The sequence below is a fragment of the Ursus arctos genome, unplaced genomic scaffold (assembly GCF_023065955.2).
Source record: "Ursus arctos isolate Adak ecotype North America unplaced genomic scaffold, UrsArc2.0 scaffold_3, whole genome shotgun sequence".
In the NCBI taxonomy this organism is placed as follows: Eukaryota; Metazoa; Chordata; class Mammalia; order Carnivora; family Ursidae; genus Ursus; species Ursus arctos.
Genome location: NW_026622985.1, coordinates 91,128,671 through 91,147,524, shown reverse-complemented (window position 1 = coordinate 91,147,524; position 18,854 = coordinate 91,128,671). Strand labels below are relative to the sequence as shown.

Sequence of the window (18,854 nt, the reverse complement as noted above, 5' to 3'; positions counted from 1 at the left end):
TTGGTCTCAAACAGATATTTGTACATCTATGTTCACTACAGCCTTATTCACAAGAGCCAAAGGTGGCAGCAACCCATGAATGGATAAATAAAATGTGGTCTACACAGACAGTAGAATATTATTCTGCCTTAACAAAGAAGAAAATTCTGACATCTGCTGCAACATGGATGAACCTTGAAGACGTTATGCTTGGTGAAATCAGCCAGACACGGAAGGACAAATATTGTGTGACTCCACTTAAGTGGTGTGCTTAAAGTAGTCAAATTCATGGAGACAAAAAAATAGAATGGTGGTTGCCAGGGGCTGGGGGGAGGGGGTGTGGAGAATGGGGCATTTTTGTTTAACGGCTAGTTTCAGTTGGAGGAGATGAAAAGTTCTGGAGGCTGATGGTGGCAATGGCTGCATAACAACGCGAATGCACTAATGCCGCAGAAATGTACACTTTACAAAGGCTGAAATGGTAAACTTGATGTTAGGTGTATTCCGCCGCAATAAAATATTTTCTCAAAGCATATTTTCTGGACACAGTAAAAGGGCCTAATCTTTTAAACGCATGCTTCAATTTCAGACATTGCTTTTGGTCTAATAGAAAAGTATGTTTTTCTTTTAAAGCACAAAGACTGTGTCTTCTCCAGTCCCCACATCTCCCACACAATGGGCACAAAGGAAATATTTGTTGAATGAATGGGCTTGGTTGTTTTCCTTTTTAAAATAAGCTTTATGTGTCACCCTTCTACAAATTGCATTACTGACATATTTTGCTACAGATGCTTTTAAATTTATGGTTATTTCAGGAGACAGAGTTAGCAAGACTTTATATAAATGCTATGATAACAGAAACAATAATGCTTGTGTCTACCTTGGAAATGCTGAGAAGAAATGTGTATGTTGTACATACAAAGATATTTTCAGTCTTGTTTGCTGGAGCCCTGAAAATCTGGTCTTACTACTAAAGGCCGGTGATTATTTTCCCAAAAAATAACAGATTCATAGAAACTCGGCTGCACTAATACATGTAACAGAAACAGATAACAAAAAAAATGTTACTGACTCCCATAAATACAGACATCAGCTTGAATTTGAGAAATGCAGCTGTTCTCCCGGCTTCCTTATGGATTTCTCTATTACAGTACAAAGGAGTTAGAATCCAAATGCTTTCCAATGCTAAACCTTTGGACCAGCTATTTTCCTTCTCCATTTGAAACTTTTCAGCAATAAGAACAACAGTCTCTTTGAATCTGACCCCTACAGGATTGAAGGGATCCTACTTCTGGTGATGACCCAAATCACAGCACATCCAAGGAGTTTGTCAGCAGGGTAGGAAGCCACCAACCTCAGTCCTATCTGGTATCTTAGGAAAACTATAGTGCTCCTTGGAGGCGAAAATCCATGTTGTTCTCAAAACTATTGTACTTTAGGAGTGTCTGGCTGGTTCAGTCGGAAGAGTGTGTGGCTCTTGATCTCAGAGTTGTGAGCTCGAGCCCCGCATTGGGTGTAGAGATTATTTAAATAAATAAACTTAAAAAAAAAAAAAAAAACTATTGCACTTTAGTTCTGACGTAAGTGACATAATCATCTAATGACAAAGGAGTGGTTTCGCATTTTTATAAATCACCTCGAGCAATACAGAGAATGAATACTTTTCTGTAAATACTGTATCTTAAATAGTTTATTCAACCTCTTCTAAAAAATGGTTTATTCTTACTAAAAGAAAAATAAGAGTCCTCAAAAAACACTGCCACCCCCTATAGTTCTCTGCTACCCCAGCCCTGGGTTCCCATCACTGTAGTCCAGGATTAGTATCATTTATAGTTAAAAGACATGTCAGCTCAGCTTACTAAAATTCAAAATGCATTCAGCTGCCCACTGCTAAAGCCCAGTTTCAAAAGCTTTTATCTGTTACCAAGGCCGACCATCGAAACCACTGGAACTTAGATTCATTACAAGCCCGTGCCAGAGGCCAGCCGCGTGAGCAGCCACGTAAAGCCATGTCCTGGCTCACTCCCTGCTGCACGATTCCGACCTGATTTCAAAGGTTCCGTTCCCTCCCAACTCTCCTCCCACGCAAGCCCTCATTCTCTGACTTTTTAAAATCTTGAGATTATCCCTCCTCACTTGAGTGAACCACACAAGAGTGGCCAGCGACAAAGGCCATAGGAATTCAGAATAGGAGGCCACCGGTGACATTAAGAAATGTCAAAACCAAACAGTGTTATCAAAGATAGATGGAAGATCACCAACATCATGTATTTGAGACATATAAAATTTGCAGCAAAACATTATAAATAATGATGGACAACTGTGCCTGATTAATTCCATTCTAGAATTCTCTCAGCACCAGGGTCTAATAGTGAACTAGTGAACCAGTAGTACTTGATAAAGGTCACTGCAGTGCTTAACTGTTTTGTATCCCTGTAACTGGAGGGTGTATGTTACATGGTAGATTTCTTGAATATGTAGATTCTACTTTCATATCCCCATTGCACGTAGCTGGGAGATATGTGCTTAGACTTCCATACCTAGATGTTCAATAAATTCTTGTTCAAATGCAAAAGAATCATGGCAGCAATCAGCTCTCTCTCCTAACAACTGTAGAAAATGGAAGGCTAGCTGTTACGTCGGTGAACCAGCAAAAATCACTAAAGTGTCTGAATTTATAAGACCATGTTCATTGCTGATCCAGTTTCTAGCAGCCATAGACACTTCTACAGGCATAGAAATAATGAATTCTTGCACTAATTAAGTAATCTAGTTAATTTTAAGATAATGTTTTCCTGTCATCAACAAATACTTATGGAGCACCTACCACTTGCCAGGGGGGATCAAAACAGACACCAATTGCTATCCTTGTGGAGTTTACATCACTGTGAGGGAAACAAATGATAAAAAATAAGAGTGTAAAATAGACAGTGATGATGCTGAGGAGACAAAGCAGGGAAGGGAATAATATGGCAGTTTAGAGTGGAGATGACAATGCCTGGAGCAGTGAGGAAGTGATCATACCAACATGTGGGGAAGAACTTTCCAAGCAGAGGGGTCCCCAAATGCTAAGACTCAGAGGAAGGCGTATGCCTGATTTAGTCAAAGTACACCAAGGAAGCCAAAGTGACCAGAGCAGTGGAAAATGGGGGTAGAATAGCAGAGGCAACTATCATACCAAACAGTATCATAAAGGGCATTCTAGTTCATAACAAAAACTTAGGCTTTTTCCTGAGGTTAAAAAGCAAATGGAGAATTTTGAAAGAAATGTGATATGATATGACTTATATTTTTTTTTAAGATTTATTTATTTATTTGAGAGACAGAATGTGTGCCTGAGCAGGGGAGGGGCAGAGAGAGAGAGAGAGGGGGGAAGCAGGCTCCCTGCTGAGCACAGAGCTCCACACGGGGCTCAATCCCACAACCCTGAGACCATAACATGAGCCCAAACCAAGAGTCAGATGCTCAACCGACGGAGCCACCCAAGGGCCCCATGACATATTTTTAAAGGAGCCTGCTAGGTGCCGTGCTGAATATAGACCAAAGGCCAATGAGAGTAGAAGCTACAAAACCAGTTAGGAGGCCGCGCAATAATCCAAGCAAGATGCAGCTGTGGCTTGCGCCAGAGTAGGGGTAGTGGAGGTGGTGATAAATGGTGGAATTACAGATTCATTTCGAAAGCTGTTGACAACTCTAACCCCGATTTTTTTCAAATCTTTATGTCAGGCGCCAACTTTCAATAGATTGCAGTGGAGGGGAAGGAGCTGTTTGCTACATATGAAACCCTAACCCAGAAGCAGTTTATCCAAACATCGATTTAGCACCCAGTTCAATAGCTTAACATCAGGGTTGCTGAGTGATTGTGCATGGAATGTAAAAAGCTTTGTCCAAAGCAACAGGAAAAATGGAGTTGCCATCTACTGAAACAGAAAAAAAAAAAAAGAAGAAGAAGAAGAAGAAGTAGTAGTAGTAGTGAGAGAAGCCTGTTGAAGCAGAAAAATATCAGGAGCTCAGTTTGGAATACGGTAAGTCTGAAATGCCTACTAGACATCCATGTGGATGTCTCAAGAAGGCATCTACGAAGTAAATCAAGAGATCCAGTCTGAAGGGCAGAGCACTTAGACCAAGCTCTCTAGAAGCAGAGCCTGCAGGGTTCTTGCACAAGTGATTTTTGACTAACTGCTTTCTGGAGAAAACTGTAGGGAATTAAGAGACAAAAGATAGGGCAGGGGACAAAACTAGGCCAAAAAACACAAAGGGGATTAATCTAGACTTGCTTTGATATTATGGGGAGATGTGGAGTGCAGATTGCTAGAAACTTGAACCCCTAAATTCTGTCAAATCTTCTTTTTCAATAAAGGCAACTCTTCCTCTCTTATCTGAGGAAGTTGGTCACCCCTTCCCTGTAGAGGCTGCAAAGGACTCCCCTCTAGTAGCTTCCTTGCAAGGTACTGCTAATCCTACTAATGACCCCACCTCCTCCAACTGCTTCCAGATCTGTAACAGACTCAAGGCCCAGCAGGCCCAACAGGGTAAGACACAAATTGTAACCGGTGAGAAGGTGTGATACACCCCAAAATCCTAGGGAGCTGGATCGAAGGGTGCATGCATTACTAAATTTGATAGACATTGCCAAATTGCCCTCTATAGAAATCATACAAATTTACACTTCCATCAACAATGTATAAGAGAACATATTTCCCCAATAATTTGGTAAAAAAGTGGTTTCAATGTTTGGGAGTTTTCCCAAATGGATAGTTAAACATGGTCTCAGTATATAGTTTTAATTTGCATATGTCTTATTATAAATTAGGTCAACTATCTTTCTTGTGTTTAAGAACCATTTGTATTTCCCCTTTTCTGTGAACTACACATTCATAGTATTTGCCTTTTCTCTTTTTCTTTTAGGTTGTTAATCTTTTTTCCCCATTTCCAAGAGTTTTCTATATGTTAGAGATTAAACTTTCATTATGAATGCAAATATTTTCCCAGCTTGTTATATTTTTGGTAAATTTCCTCTAGATTTTTACTATGGAGAATTTTTTAAATTTTAATTGATCAATCTTTTGTGGATTTAAAAGACTTTCCACACCCCCAAAGTTCTGTTTATTTTTTTAAGATTTTATTTATTTCTCTTGAGCAAGAGAGAGCAGGAGTGCACATGGGTGGGGGTGGGGGGGCAAAGGGAGAGGGAGAATGTCAAACGGACTCCACACTGAGCACAGAACCCAATGCAGGGCTGATCTCACCACTGTGAGAACATGACCTGAGCTGAAATCAAGAGTTGGACACTTAACCGACTGAGCCACCCAGGCACCCCAGCCATACCCCAAGGTTTTAAAAGAACCCTCATCCTCCCTTTTTTTTCTCTAGTGGTTGTATTGTTTTTTTAACATTAAACATTTGATCCACAGCTCGAGGTATGGCAATACCTTAATTTTTTTTTTTCAGGGCTCTCCTGTTATCTCAGTATCAGTTACTGAACAATCCATTTGCTTCTGATCTGAAAGATTACTTTTATTTGTACTGAATTTAGACTAAATCCCCATATTGAATGTATTTGCTTTCTAGACTACTTGTTCTACTGGGTATAACTACAAACACTTAAATTTTGAGGTTCACACTATACATCAATGTATGATAGAGCTTATCTACCTTATTGTTTTCTTTTTTGGCTTCTTTCAACTTCCATAATAAACTTCGAATATGTTAGTCTTTTTTTCATAGGTTTAAAAAGAGGCAGTAAGTTGGCATTTTTATAGGTCCTACATTAAATTAAGAAACTCACTTAAGAGAGGTGCCTGGGTGGTGTGGTTGCTTAAGTGTCTCACTCCCATTTTCGGCTCAGGTTGTGATCTCAGAGTGGTGAGACTGAGCCCCTTGTGGGGCTGATGAAGTCATATACTCTAAGGAGAGGGTTATGTGGCAAGGAACTGAAGGAGGACTCCAGTCAATAGCTCATGAGGACCTGATGCTTCAGTCCAATAACTCATGAGAAACTGAATCCTGCCAGCAACCACACAGGTTTGCTGGAAAGTGGCTCCTTCCCAGATGAGCCTGAAGTTGAGTGCAGCCTGTGACAGTTAAGACATGCCTGGCTTCCCGATCCACAGAAGCTATGAGGTTATAATAAAGGTTGTTGTGAGCTACTAAGTGTCAGGATAATTTGTTACACAGCAATAGATAACTAACACATGCATACTGAGGGTATTCTGCATTTGAAGGTGTGTCTCTTATCTTCAGAAAGTGTATTTTTGCTGGAATATTAATTCTGGTCCTGCTGGGCCCTCTTACTCTCCTTCATGCTGCTTCTTTTCATTTTCTTTCTTGACTCTACCTGATCTCACCTGTGATTGGTAGTGATTTCACAAAATTTGAAATCTGTGGATTACCTGTCTCTCATCTTCACTGAAAATAGAGTTTTCAGAGTCTTCTTTCAACTTTCTTCTTTGTTCTAAGTGCTTTCCAGGGAAAGGAGGGGAAAACCACTGATTTATGCAGCTGTGTTTATATTAGTACTTTATTGTTGTTTTAATTTGCCTTTTCCTGACCAACAGTGATAAGCTGCTTTTCACATGTATATGTGGCAATCTGTATTATCTATTTTTAATCATTTAACCACAATTCTATTAGCTTGCTTTTATTTTTCTTACCGATTTGTAGAAGCTCTTTGTATATTAGAGATAGAGCTTTTATCTTTTAAAAATGTTTGTAAATATTTTCTGGCAATCTGTTATTTGCCCTTTAAAATTGAAAGGACTTCAGTGGTCCCTGCATTTATAGAATCTTTTCATAAAAAAAATTTTAAATATTGGGGCACCTGGGTGGCTCAGCTGGTTACGTGTCCAGCTCTTGATTTCATTTCAGGTCATGATCTCAGGGTCCTAGGATCAAGTCCCACATCGGACTCCACACTCTGTGGGGAGTCTGCTTGAGAATTCTCTCTCTCTCTCCCTCTGCCCCTCCCCTGCTTGTGCACACTCTCTCTCTCAAATAAATAAATCTTAAAAGGGGGGGGCGACCTAAGAAAACAGGGCTTTTCTAGATTGTAGAAGCTAAAGGCACGCATGCCATCCAAAAAGGTGGGGGAGAGAACAGTCAACATTTCTGTAACATTTAGAGGCAGTATTTCATGAAACAAAATGTAGGAAAAATTGAATTATCAAAAAAAGGGAGGTGTTAGAAAATTTTTGTTTTTCCCACTGTAGTACCAATATACTGCAACACTATGAAATGACCATTTTTTCCCCTCACTGATTTAAGATGCCTCACTTATCATATATAATTTTCCATGTAACTATTATCTGGAGTACATGTTGATATATTTGTCTATCCCTGCATCAATACCACACTGTCTTAAAGGCTATAGCACTAAGGTATTCTACTTCTATCATGTCTAGCCCCTGCTTCACATAAAATAGGCATTCATAAATGATTATTATTAATATCTTCATAATGTATGATGAAATTAGACTATAGACAAAAGTTAATGATAATAATAAGTTAACTATGCATTTTAAAAGTACAACAAACCCTGCTACTCTTTTATGTTTCCCTGTGTGTTCGAGCTCCAGGAGAACTAGTCCCTGCGGGAAGATCATTCAGATTCCAGTAGATGTCCTATTCTCCTGGGCTAACAATGTGAAAAGAGGAAGGAACAAAGATTAGCTTATACAGGGTGCTTTAGAAAGGGAGACTGGGTCAGTAACAAAGAGAAGTGGCACTTCACTGAAATTCCCATAGGAAGGAGCTAAGCTAGTCATTCACAGTTGCTTAGCAACATGTAAATTCACAAGAAAGAAGCAAGGTAAAGCCATCACAAAATTAGGCATATCTTACTCTTTCACTTACCCATTTATTGTTTTTACATTGAGTATTAGTCAAAGAGAAAGAGAATATAAGTTTGACCTCCAAAAATTAGCTGGTCAGTCAACAAAGGAAATACTGCTCAAACATAAGCATAAAAATGTAGTAGGTAGCCCAGGAATAAATATACAGACAAAAGTCCATGTGCTTATGGCTGAGTTCCAGGTGCAATAGAATTATTCTGTTCAATGTATCAAGCATTTTTAAGTGCTTCAGGGGACACATAGAAAAGTACAAGGCAGCCCATGCTTTCAAACACTTTAAAATATACTAGGAAGGGGCACCCAGGTGGCTCAGTCGGTTAAGCATCTGACCCTTGGTTTCAGCTCAGGTCATGATCTCAAGGTCATGAGGGTCATGAGATCAAGCCCTGTGTCAGGCTCCATGCTCAGCGTGGAGTCTGCTTGGGATTCTCTGCCTCTCCCTCTCCTTCTGCCCTTCTCCCCATTTGCACTCTCTCCCTAAAATAAAGAAAGAAGTAAAGTCTTTTAAAAAGAGTAAATAAAATAAAATATACTAGGGAGAATAAAACATGAATACAGATAATTCTACCACAAGACAGAATTCATCTCATGACTGAGGAACACCCCATTTATATGTCCTCAAAGGTCAGAGAGAGCAAAGCTTGGGGGATAGCAAACCAGAAAAGCTTCCCTGAAGAGGAAACATTTGAATTAGCCTTTAAAAGTTAAATAGGTAAACAACTAATGAATCATCGAGCCTTACATCGGAAACCGGGGATGTACTGTATGGTGACTAACATAATATAATAAAAAATCATTAAAAAAAAATAAAATAAAAGTTAAATAGGGGGGAAAATTAAATAGGATTTTCACAGGTAGCTGTGGGGATAAGAGAGCACATTTCAGTATGCCAGGGACGAAGCTCCAGGTACAGTGGGAATAAGGATAATCCAGATTTTGCTACAAAATAGAATTCTACTAGAAGAGACACAGAGAAAGATAAAATTATTGCCATATTGTGGAAGTTTGTGAATGCCAGGTTTAGGGACCCATGCTTCATTTCTAGGCGCTGAGAGGCAGTGAGAGTGTGGGTGGAATGGTTAGTTATGCCTTCAGGAGATGAATCTGGTAATGGTAGTTTTGATTAGGAGGAAGGGGAAAGCATAATGGAGCAAGTGGTGAAGAAGAAATTTTAGCAGTCCTGGTGAAAGAGGAGGACAGTCTAATCTAAACTAGAATCCACAGGAATGGGAAGAAGGGGACAGACAATAGAGACACTGTAGAGGTAGCAATTGAAGACAAGTTGCTAATTAAGTTCAAGGGCTCAGCAGAGATGGGGAGTGAAAATAATCTCAGAGGTGGTAAGCCTGATTTACTGGATATAAATAATAGAAGAAATGGATCCAATTGAACAGAAAAGGGGGCTGGTGGAGGGAAAGGAAGAGGGGGAGGATACCCATTTTGAACTCACTACATTTGAAATGTTCATGGTATGATCAGGTGGCAATATCCAGCAAGCGGAAGAAAACAGAGGTTTGGAGTTCTGAGGAAGGCCAAGGTTCTGATGATTGATTATTTGCATGAAGGTCATAAGTGAAGCTATGTGAGTAGATGTAAACACAAAAGGAAAGGCGCAGATGAATCTCCAAGAAAGAAGATGGCTGGTTAAGGGCAGAGCCAGGGGTCAGGAGGATGAGCAGGTATGAGGGAGACACAAGAGGAGCAGCAGAGCGGAGAGAACCTAGTGCAGCATCACAGGACTTTCAGGAAGACCTACAGATGGGCAATTATGAGTGCCGCTCATTTGCCTTTTTAAAAAATCTTCTATCAAGATCAGGTTTTACTTCTGTAAAAGTAGTTTTAATGAGTTGTTTTAAAGAAATCACTTATTATCAAGAGAAGCAAATACTATAGAGACATAAGAAGATGAAAGCTGATGGGGCGCCTGGCTGGCTCAGTCAGTAGAGCCTGCAACTCTTGACCTTGGGGTCGTGAGTTCAAGCTCCATGTTGGGGTAGAGTATTGCTTTAATAAATAAATAAACTTAAAAAGATGAGGGCTGAGGATAACTTCACACTGAGGGATTAGGAATGCCTGTTTGTCCTTTAGAAACACATTTGAACAGAATGGGGAAGTAGAAGAGGATTGTAAGGGGTCATGGGGTGGTGGGCGATTCTCAGCAAGTTACTAATTAGCAGAATGGCCACTTGAGGGGGTAAAAGAGTTGGGGGGATTCTTTTTCAGGAAAGAAGATAAGAAGCACATTTGTTGAGGTAAGTAAGGACAATGAAGAGGGAAAGTTTGAAGATTCACATAGAAGTGGGAATCCTTGACTGAGCAGGGCATAGGAAAGAAGCAAAGAGAGCCATGAAAAGCCAACAGCAGGTCTTTAGGGAAACCTTCTAATGAAAAAGGAGATGAGGCTGAGAGGTTTTAAAGCAAACAAAGGGAAGGTTAGGGACCTTAGTTTGAATGGTTCAAGAGGTAACTGAGCTCAAGGAAGGTTTGAGAAGATCTGTGGAAGGCAGAAAAGCAGCCTGCACTCTTCACCAAACCAAACCCAAGTCTTTTCTTCTTAAATCTTGTCAAAGAGATATAGATGAACCACCCCAAGTCAAAAATTTCAGTAGTCTCAATATCAGCATAAAAGAAGTCACATCTGGGTTCATGGACCTTAACATTTACAAAACAAACTAATAGAGTAGGCTACTGCGGAGAACATAAGCACTAGATAAATCATAAACCCCTAGCTTTCACAGGGATCTCCAAAGGCCATCTGCAAATATACAAATCCCAGATAACACGTACTGCCACACACATGCACAAATTGACCGTGCTCTGTGAAGAGAGTTCAGACACCAGGAACTCTTGCATAGAAGACACAAAGCTTCACTGCAACAGACAGCTGGAAAACAGGGAAGTGATTTAAAAAAGAAAAAAGAGGGAAGGGAAGGGAAGGGAGAAAAGAGAAGAGAAAAAAAGGAGAAAAGAGAAAAGAAAAAGAAAAAAGAAAGGTGGTTTATAGTATGAAGCCAGAGGAAAACTGAGGTTCCAAATATCTTCTCCAGTCTGGGTCAACAGATAAAAATTGAACAATGTGTCAGGATCCTTGCATCCAGTTTCCAGAAGGGTAATTTTAAACTCCAAGAGACTGATCACAGGGAAAATAAAAGTTTCCTGATTCTTTGGCCACATCAAGTCCCACAGGGAACATAGCTGCATTAGCTACACTCTTGCTGAGTGTAAGTCAGTGATGCCAGCCCATTATCTCAGGACCTTCGATCTCACCTTGAAATCCTATTTCATTGAAGTTATTCTCCTAGTCATTAAATGTAGTAGAAAGGAAAAGAGCATTAAAAGTGGCGAAGAGATTTAAAGAAGCCATGTCCCATTGTACCATGCCCTCTGCAGTAGAGTCTCTGAGGTTTTTCATTAATTGCAACTCAAGATGCCCAGCACTGTGCACAGCAGCCCCCCTCCAGCACACCTCTCAGCCTGGGGTTGCTCAAGAGCAGTGACGGGGTGGGTGGCTGTGCACAAATAAATCACTGCCTGCCACACCCAGCGCCTAAGTTCCAAGATGGAAAAACACCTGCGGCGCTGAGCACCGGTGACAGAAAATAGGAGGTGAAGACAATAGCAAAGGAGATGAGAGCCAAAAGAATCTTGATGTGCGCCTGGACACTGGAGTCACGAAAGCTGCGATGGACAGCAGGGCCTTCTTAGTGTCTTTCCAGAGACATGAGCAAAACCATGCCGACAAGGAAGACAACAGTAAAGACTGTACAGGTAACAAGTTTTAAAGAGAAGAAGTAGGATTTCTCATGTGATCTTATAGTATTCCTAATGGCATTCCAAGATTGCAACCCTCTCCTTAAAAAGTAGAGATATAAGCTCTGGTTGCCTATGAAAATAGGATGGTGCTCAAGCTGGAGAGCCCCACAGAACCGAGCAGCATCCATGGAACCAACCCAGACATCTTCTGTTTTAGCCCGAGGAAGATGGGGAGGGTGAGGGTTGCGGTCTTCACGCAACACAAAGCACTGAGCTAGGTGAAGAACCATAAGGTGGCGGTGTTCGGTAAGTTCCATTGGAAGGCTAGGAACTGCAGTACAGAGTTGTATGGGAAGGCCACTGGATACAGGAAAATATAAATGCTCTTCCTCATCACCACCCACTGCAGATGGAGGCAAGAGGCCCTGGCTGACTAATAATTTATCACAAGGTTAACAGTGTTCTCTGTAGCAACCGTTCCATGCTCAGTGCTACATTGATGAAGCCATTGCTCACTGCCGTCCCCAGAAACAAAAAATAAAATAAAATAAGATGATAACCGGGGTGATGGCTCTCTTATCAGTCAGTCACTGGAGGTTCTGGAACCATGTCATCTCCATCCATCTCTCCTGTGGACAAGATGGGTCCCCAAGACTTCAAGATCTATTCCTGTTGGGTGACTCTGGAAGGTCCTGCCTGATGTTTGCCCCTCCAGCTGCCCGCAAGTGTAGAGGACAGAGCAGAGGACATGGACTATCTCCTGAGGGTAAAGAGGTTTCTTCTTCTCCGAATAGATGCAAATACTGCTAAGGCTCAGTTTCAAAAGTCCCCCTGCCTGCCCCCGAATTTGCCTGCCCTTCCTCTGCCTACTCTCTGCCCATGTCAACATTGGTGTGAATAATATACCAGGCAGGCACTTGCATTTAGCATCCCTTACACAGGAGGTTCTACTTCTCTAAGCTGACACTTACATGACTGCACACCTGCTGGCAGCTCTATGAAGAAATCCACAGAACACAACCAGAACACAACAGTCAGAGCTCACATTCATTGGTTGGTTGTTCATTCCAGGCATTGTTTTCAATGTTATCCAGTGTGTTAGTTCTCACCATGACCTTATAATATAGGTGCTTTGAGGATCCCCTCTAATAGAAAAATGAGCTAAATCTCTACTAAAAGAGGTTAGTTCAAGTCCTATAACTTGTCGTGACCATCAGCATCAAAAAGAACACAGGAGACAATTATATATTATGAGGCAGGTGACTTTTTTGTTACAACATTTTGTAATTAGTGACCTTTAAAGTGGCATTTCATGGAGGAACCCCTACCAGGATAGCAATAAAACCAATGGGATGTGGCTGAAAGAACCCTGGACAAGGACTCACCGTGAGTTACAGAGTATGTTGTTAGCCCCTCTGTGCCTCAATTTCTCCATCCGTAAGATGCAAAAAGTATCTGGGTTTTTTTTTTAAGATTGTATTTATTTATTTGTCAGAGAGAAAGAGAGAAAGCACAAGCAGGGGCAGCAGCAGGCAGAGGGAGAAGCAGGCTCCCCGCTGAGCAAGGAGCACGATGCAGGACTTGATCCTAGGACCCTGGGATCATGACCTGAGCTGAAGGCAGACGCTTAACTGAATGAGCCACCCAAGCATCCCTATCTGTTTGGGGTTATTTTAAGCTAGCTCTACACCCACCGTGGGGCTTGAACTTACACCCCCTAGATCGAGAGTCATTGTTCTTCCAACTGTGCCAGTCAGGTACCCCAAGTATTATCTGTTCTAATTCAAGATCGAACTAGAATCTAAGACTAGAATCTCAGTTTTGGGAGTGAAAGAAAACATTAAAATAATTTTATAAAAGAAAGAAACAAGGCCTCAAATTACAGATTAAGAGTCTCAGCTAAGGTCATAGTTACATGAAAGACCAAGACCCAAACTGATGCCAGGACCAGAGATCTCTGCCATAGTTAGCGGCACATCCTTTACCCTGCTTCCCTTCATTTCCAGCTGAAGTCAGAGACCGGGTTTTGAGTCCTGTCAAGATCCACTACCTACGGATCTTCAGGCTAGTCATTTAACCTTTCTGAACGCCTCTTTCTTCACCTATAAAATAGAGGGATCACAAATACATGTGAATGTATATCTACACTATCTGTAGAAGCATAAGAAAGAATTAAGGTGATGATGACAACTGTTATTATAATAACTACCTGCCATTCCATCCATCCCGTGGAGGGACAAATAGTCCAAGGAGAATTCAGGAGAGCATTAGAGATGAAGTAGAGGTCAGAGCACCAAATCTTGGACCATCTACTTTAACCAGAGGAAGGCAAAGTAGGCAAAGGTTATGTTTTTCATAGGAATGATGTTCAAAGAGTCAAAAAAAATCAGCAATTAGGTGAGTACTTACGCAGGTGAGTGGTAAGCAAATTAATGTGTGTACAGGGAGATAGGCAAACAGAAATTATTCTGGGTCATATATGGCAATAATAAAGGCTCAAGATAAAGTAACATGAGAGTGAGGGAGTATTTTATAGTACATTCCTGTTCTGGACAGCACTATATCCTACCAGTTCCATGCATACAACCCTGTAAAGAGAGAGCAGAATGCAGAAAACACATGATCTCTTTCCAGTTCCCAGTCCACCTGCGACAAAGATCCAGGCAGAATTGTTCTTCCAACACAGAACCCTTGCTACACTGAATACTGTGTTCCTAGAGAAAGGAGAGATGGTGAACTAAGGTATTTTTTCACCTTGCCTTTCTGTGAAGATGCAAATCTTCAGGAGATAGAGTTCCCAACTGCTCTCTTCCTTGGCCTTGTTCCTCTGGCTGACATTTGGCCATTTCCTACTGGACCCTGGAGCAACGGAGCAAACTTTGAACTCCTAGTTATAGAGTTTGGCCAGCCACAGACCTCTCAGTATGGAAGCTCATCCTTCCCATCCACTTCCTACATTTTTGATGGCTTATACAATTGGAACGATGTGTCCTAACCTTCAATTCATTTAACAATTTACGATGCATCTCCCATGTCATAAGGACCCTGTGAAAGGCACTGGGGCTACAACAGTGAACTAGGTACCTGCCCTCAAAGTGTTTTCATGCACCAATCATAAACCACAACATTAACTGGCCACATACTTTGTGCAGATTAAGCTAATCCCAAAAGGTAAATAACCATTTGTATTTAAATATGCAATGTGTTTTATAGTGATTCTTCTGTTGTTTGTGCTTCTTATTTGTTCACTGCATTTTACTTCCTCATATTCAGATTTATCTTCTCAGGGGGAAGCCAGATCTGAGAATTTTGAGTTTTCACAGCTGGTCTTTATACGTGTAATGGTGGGGATGGTACAGGTAGGAATCTGTAGTAGATTCTCTATGTGGGAAATACATACCACAAGGACTCTCTCTGAGAGGGATAAAGTGGGAGGACTCCCAGGCTGCAGTTGGAAGTGTTATGTGGCACCCTATTCCCACCAAGAATTCTGAGAAGAGCTCAGAGCAGCAGCAGCAGAGCCTTCATCGAGGTATGAGAAAGACACTGTCTTGTATGTTGCAAGGAAGGAGACATGGGTCAGTGAAGGAGAAGGAACTGTCATTATGTCTAGCGAATCATCAGACAAGTTTGGCTACAGCAAAGGGAATGGTGGCATATCAGGCTGGGAAGCATCCACAGAGAGCCTTGAAAGTCAGGATGAGATACTGGGTTATGTTTTTGGTCAAGATGGAGCCACCAAGGGTTTGGGGGCTCTTATGAGCTAAAACCTAGGAAAAGGAAGTTAAGAACATCAACCAATCAAGAAGTCCTGAGATTAGCCCACTAGACCTGGCATAACTCAAAGAGCTGTGAACATATTTCAGGACATAAGAGTCACATCATCATCCTCTCTCCACCCAAGACATTGAGTACAGTTCTGGAATTCTACTGTTCCAGGGAACAGTAGACATGGAAAGGCAGTCTTCCAGGTGCTTCCAGATAAGTGGTCTGCGGATACAGATACCACTGATGCTCTTGCCTTCATTGCTCCCACTCAACCCTTTTCTAGTCTTTTGGTCTACGTATGTTTTTCAAATTAATTCCATCTGGGGCGCCTGGGTGGCACAGCGGTTAATCGTCTGCCTTCAGCTCAGGGCGTGATCCCGGCGTTCCGGGATCGAGTCCCACATCAGGCTCTTCCACTATGAGCCTGCTTCTTCCTCTCCCACTCCCCCTGCTTGTGTTCCCTCTCTCGCTGGCTGTCTCTCTCTGTCGAATAAATAAATAAAATCTTTAAAAAAAAATAAAATAAAATAAAATTAATTCCATCAGCAAAAAAAAAAAAAATGTATGAGCATGCATCCAACCATATGCATATTTAATTTAACTACATGCATGTGTACTCTACTAATACATTCTGTACATCATAAAATATACACACACAAAAAAAGGAACTAAAAGGATGAGATAAAAAAATAAGTGGAAATCAGAGTTGCCACACTTTTCTTTCCACATTCAGTGGATCACTGTGCACACAACCCTGGGAAGCAAACACCCCAATTTGGAGACTACCGTGCTAGGCATCGGCATTCAGGATTCACCTCCTGGGTGAGCAGACAGGAAGGGTAAGATTATCAAATCAAGAACAATAGCAAATGTATTTTGTTTTCCTTTTCTATCTTCTGTTGGCTAAAACCTAAAAGCATTACCACATCGGACAATTCCCTTTAATTCAACATATAGCAAACATGCAAAATCATGGGCAGGGCCTAGAGTGGCGGGAAACTCCTACATGCCCTCCACCTTTCACGGGATCAAACTGAAAAGACTCCATGGGTGGAATCAATCATAACCAGGGCACAAAAGAAGGGAAGGGACAAGACTGGCAGACAAAGGAAAGAAGGAAGCTCCAAATGGGCCAAGTGACCACAGGCTAGAGTAGAGAAGGTGGGGAGATGTGGGGAAATGGAAAGAATCTTTACTGGGCTAGAGTGGAGAGACTGAGCTGACAACAGAACAGTAATGAGGAGGGCAGTTGTGTGTGGAATGGTGTGGGACAATCTATACCACCATTAAAAAAACACTTCAGGTTGACCACAGAGACAGCCGACAACCGTTACAGGTCTCCATAAAGCAGTCAGACCCAAAGGATGCTTGGAGAACTTTCTAATGGCTGCTCATATAGAGAGTGTGAGAGTCTATGAGGCCAACATCCTAGCCTAGGGTGGTTTGGGACCCACACTGGGTACTAGGAGCAATAGACGGGATGGCAGGAACACAGAGGGGTGCAAAAAGAATTAACAGGGCATGGAAGGAGTAGGAAAGAAAGAGAGAAATGAAAAGAGAGAAGGACAGTGCCCAAACTTTACAGGTTCTCACCACTCATGGGCTTGTCCACAAATAGTGATTATTGATACTGATAACTTGAGACAGACCATCCTTTGTCCAGAGCTTTCCAAAGCCTGGTCTTCAGGACCTTTCTCAGCTTGGGGCTGCTTACCACCAGGATGCTGGAGTGCAGACAGATGCCTGCATAGGTTACCATTTCCCAGGCCCAGTACCAGTGACTCTGGAAGATTGTGATTTTCATAACAACAACAATCAGAGACAGGAAATATGATGTATAGAAGACAAGGAAGAAGACAAGTGACTTCAGGGCCCTGGTGTGAGCCTGGATACTAGGATCACATGGGCTCAGTCTATGGTCCCTCATCCGCCTCAAGTGCTGGCACAGTGAGAACATGAGCAAGAACGTGGACACCAAGAACAGGAGGAATGGGATTGACAACGTAAGCATTGTATGAGGTACAGTAAAACACCAATAGAAGGACTGTACTGTATCAGCCAGGGTGCTGTTTCCTTGGGAACTCTGGGATGCAATCATCTGCATAAAAATTCTAGTCCCAATGGCTGATGAGATGACTGTCAGACCAGCCAAGACCAGGGAGCCCAGCAGCAGCCTGGGCACTGACCGAGAAATCCTCCACTTCAGCCAGAAGAAGACAGGGTGGGAGAAGAGGGCGATCTTCACACAGTAGAAGATGGCAAGCCAGGCAGTGAGCCAGGAAGTGAGAGTGTTGATGAAGTTCCAGGGGGTCTGGTAATAGTCCATTTCAAAGAAGGTCAAGAGGTTGTTCAGGATGGCCACCCCATGTAGGCAGAACCGGGAGGCGGCCAGAGAGGCCACAATCATGTCACCTGCGGGCAGCATCCGGCGTCGCACCCACTCCATGCCCAACACAGTAACCATGAAGCCATTCTGCAACATTGCAGCCAATGACTCCAGGAAGAAGATGACCATGAAGATCAATGCAGGTGAGGAGGGCATCCTCTCCAGAAGCCACTGCTCACACTGAGACGCATCCACAAGGAAAAGTGGACTCTCTGGCCAAGCCACTCTGTTGAGACCAGAGATCCAAAAAGCTCTCTCCTTGGAATCACACAAAAGTCTAGCTGCCAGCAAACACCTCCAGTCCCACAGGATTTGAAAAGAGGATCCCTGTGATCCCTCTTGGCATGCAAATCACTCCCAACTCAACAATTCACTGTCTATATTTGCCTAACCTGTATTTGCCTGCTTCTTACCAGAGCCAGAGGCAGGAAAATGTTAACAGAAGAGAGGCTCCATGGGTGAAAATACTCATATGTTGTATTTTCTTTCTTAACCATATTATTTTTTTCCCTAACTTTTATTTAAAAGATGCTCTTATCCCTGTTCGGCTCCCCTAACCACAAACCTCCCCTGACCCTTCATGTTCCGGTTTAATATTTTATTCACTAGTCTGTACACATTACAGTTAGGCCCATCTCTTGAATGGGTGGAGTAAGAAACCATCCATATGCACAAGCACCAGGAAAAGGCTCATTTTCTCCTCCACTGACTGTTCATGCTGCCTAAAATTTCACTGGCAGGCTCCATATTGAAGTTTGAGGAGTCTTCAGTTAAAATGTGAATTTCCTTGATGTGTTAACAACAAATCTGTTAGCCATTAATGCCTTAGTTTCAATGTGCTTAGCAAACCAAAATCACTCCTTTCCTAAGAAGACTCTGAGGGAATGAGAGAGTAGGTAAGTCATGAGAAGGGAAAGACAGAGAAGGGAAATTGGGAGACCAGATCCAGAATGGACATACAACTGGAGCCAGGGAAGCAAGAGTTGGCATGAAAAAGGAGCTCAGAGCAAGCCCATGGGGTGGAAGTGGGGGGACAGTAAGAGAATAACAACCAACTTGTTAGAACACCTTGTCGTTTATAAGGTGATTACACATATTACATTTTGCCTCCATGGCCG

The 18,854-nt window shown here is 42.0% G+C and overlaps 2 protein-coding genes across 2 annotated transcripts; both read right to left on the bottom strand.

Moving 5' to 3' along the window:
• Positions 1-10,889: 10,889 nt before the first annotated feature.
• Positions 10,890-13,655, bottom strand: TAS2R60 (taste 2 receptor member 60). Its single transcript, XM_044389353.1, is given in 7 exon segments — positions 10,890-11,324; positions 11,326-11,389; positions 11,392-11,721; positions 11,724-12,004; positions 12,006-12,034; positions 12,036-12,157; positions 13,637-13,655. Coding segments are annotated over 7 exon segments (918 nt in total). The 3' UTR covers positions 10,890-11,251.
• Positions 13,656-16,791: 3,136 nt separating this feature from the next.
• LOC123001890 (taste receptor type 2 member 143-like) lies at positions 16,792-18,273 on the bottom strand. Its single transcript, XM_044389642.3, has one exon. It carries the CDS (start codon positions 17,890-17,892, stop codon positions 16,972-16,974), a length of 921 nt encoding a protein of 306 aa, XP_044245577.2. The 5' UTR covers positions 17,893-18,273; the 3' UTR covers positions 16,792-16,971.
• Positions 18,274-18,854: the final 581 nt, after the last annotated feature.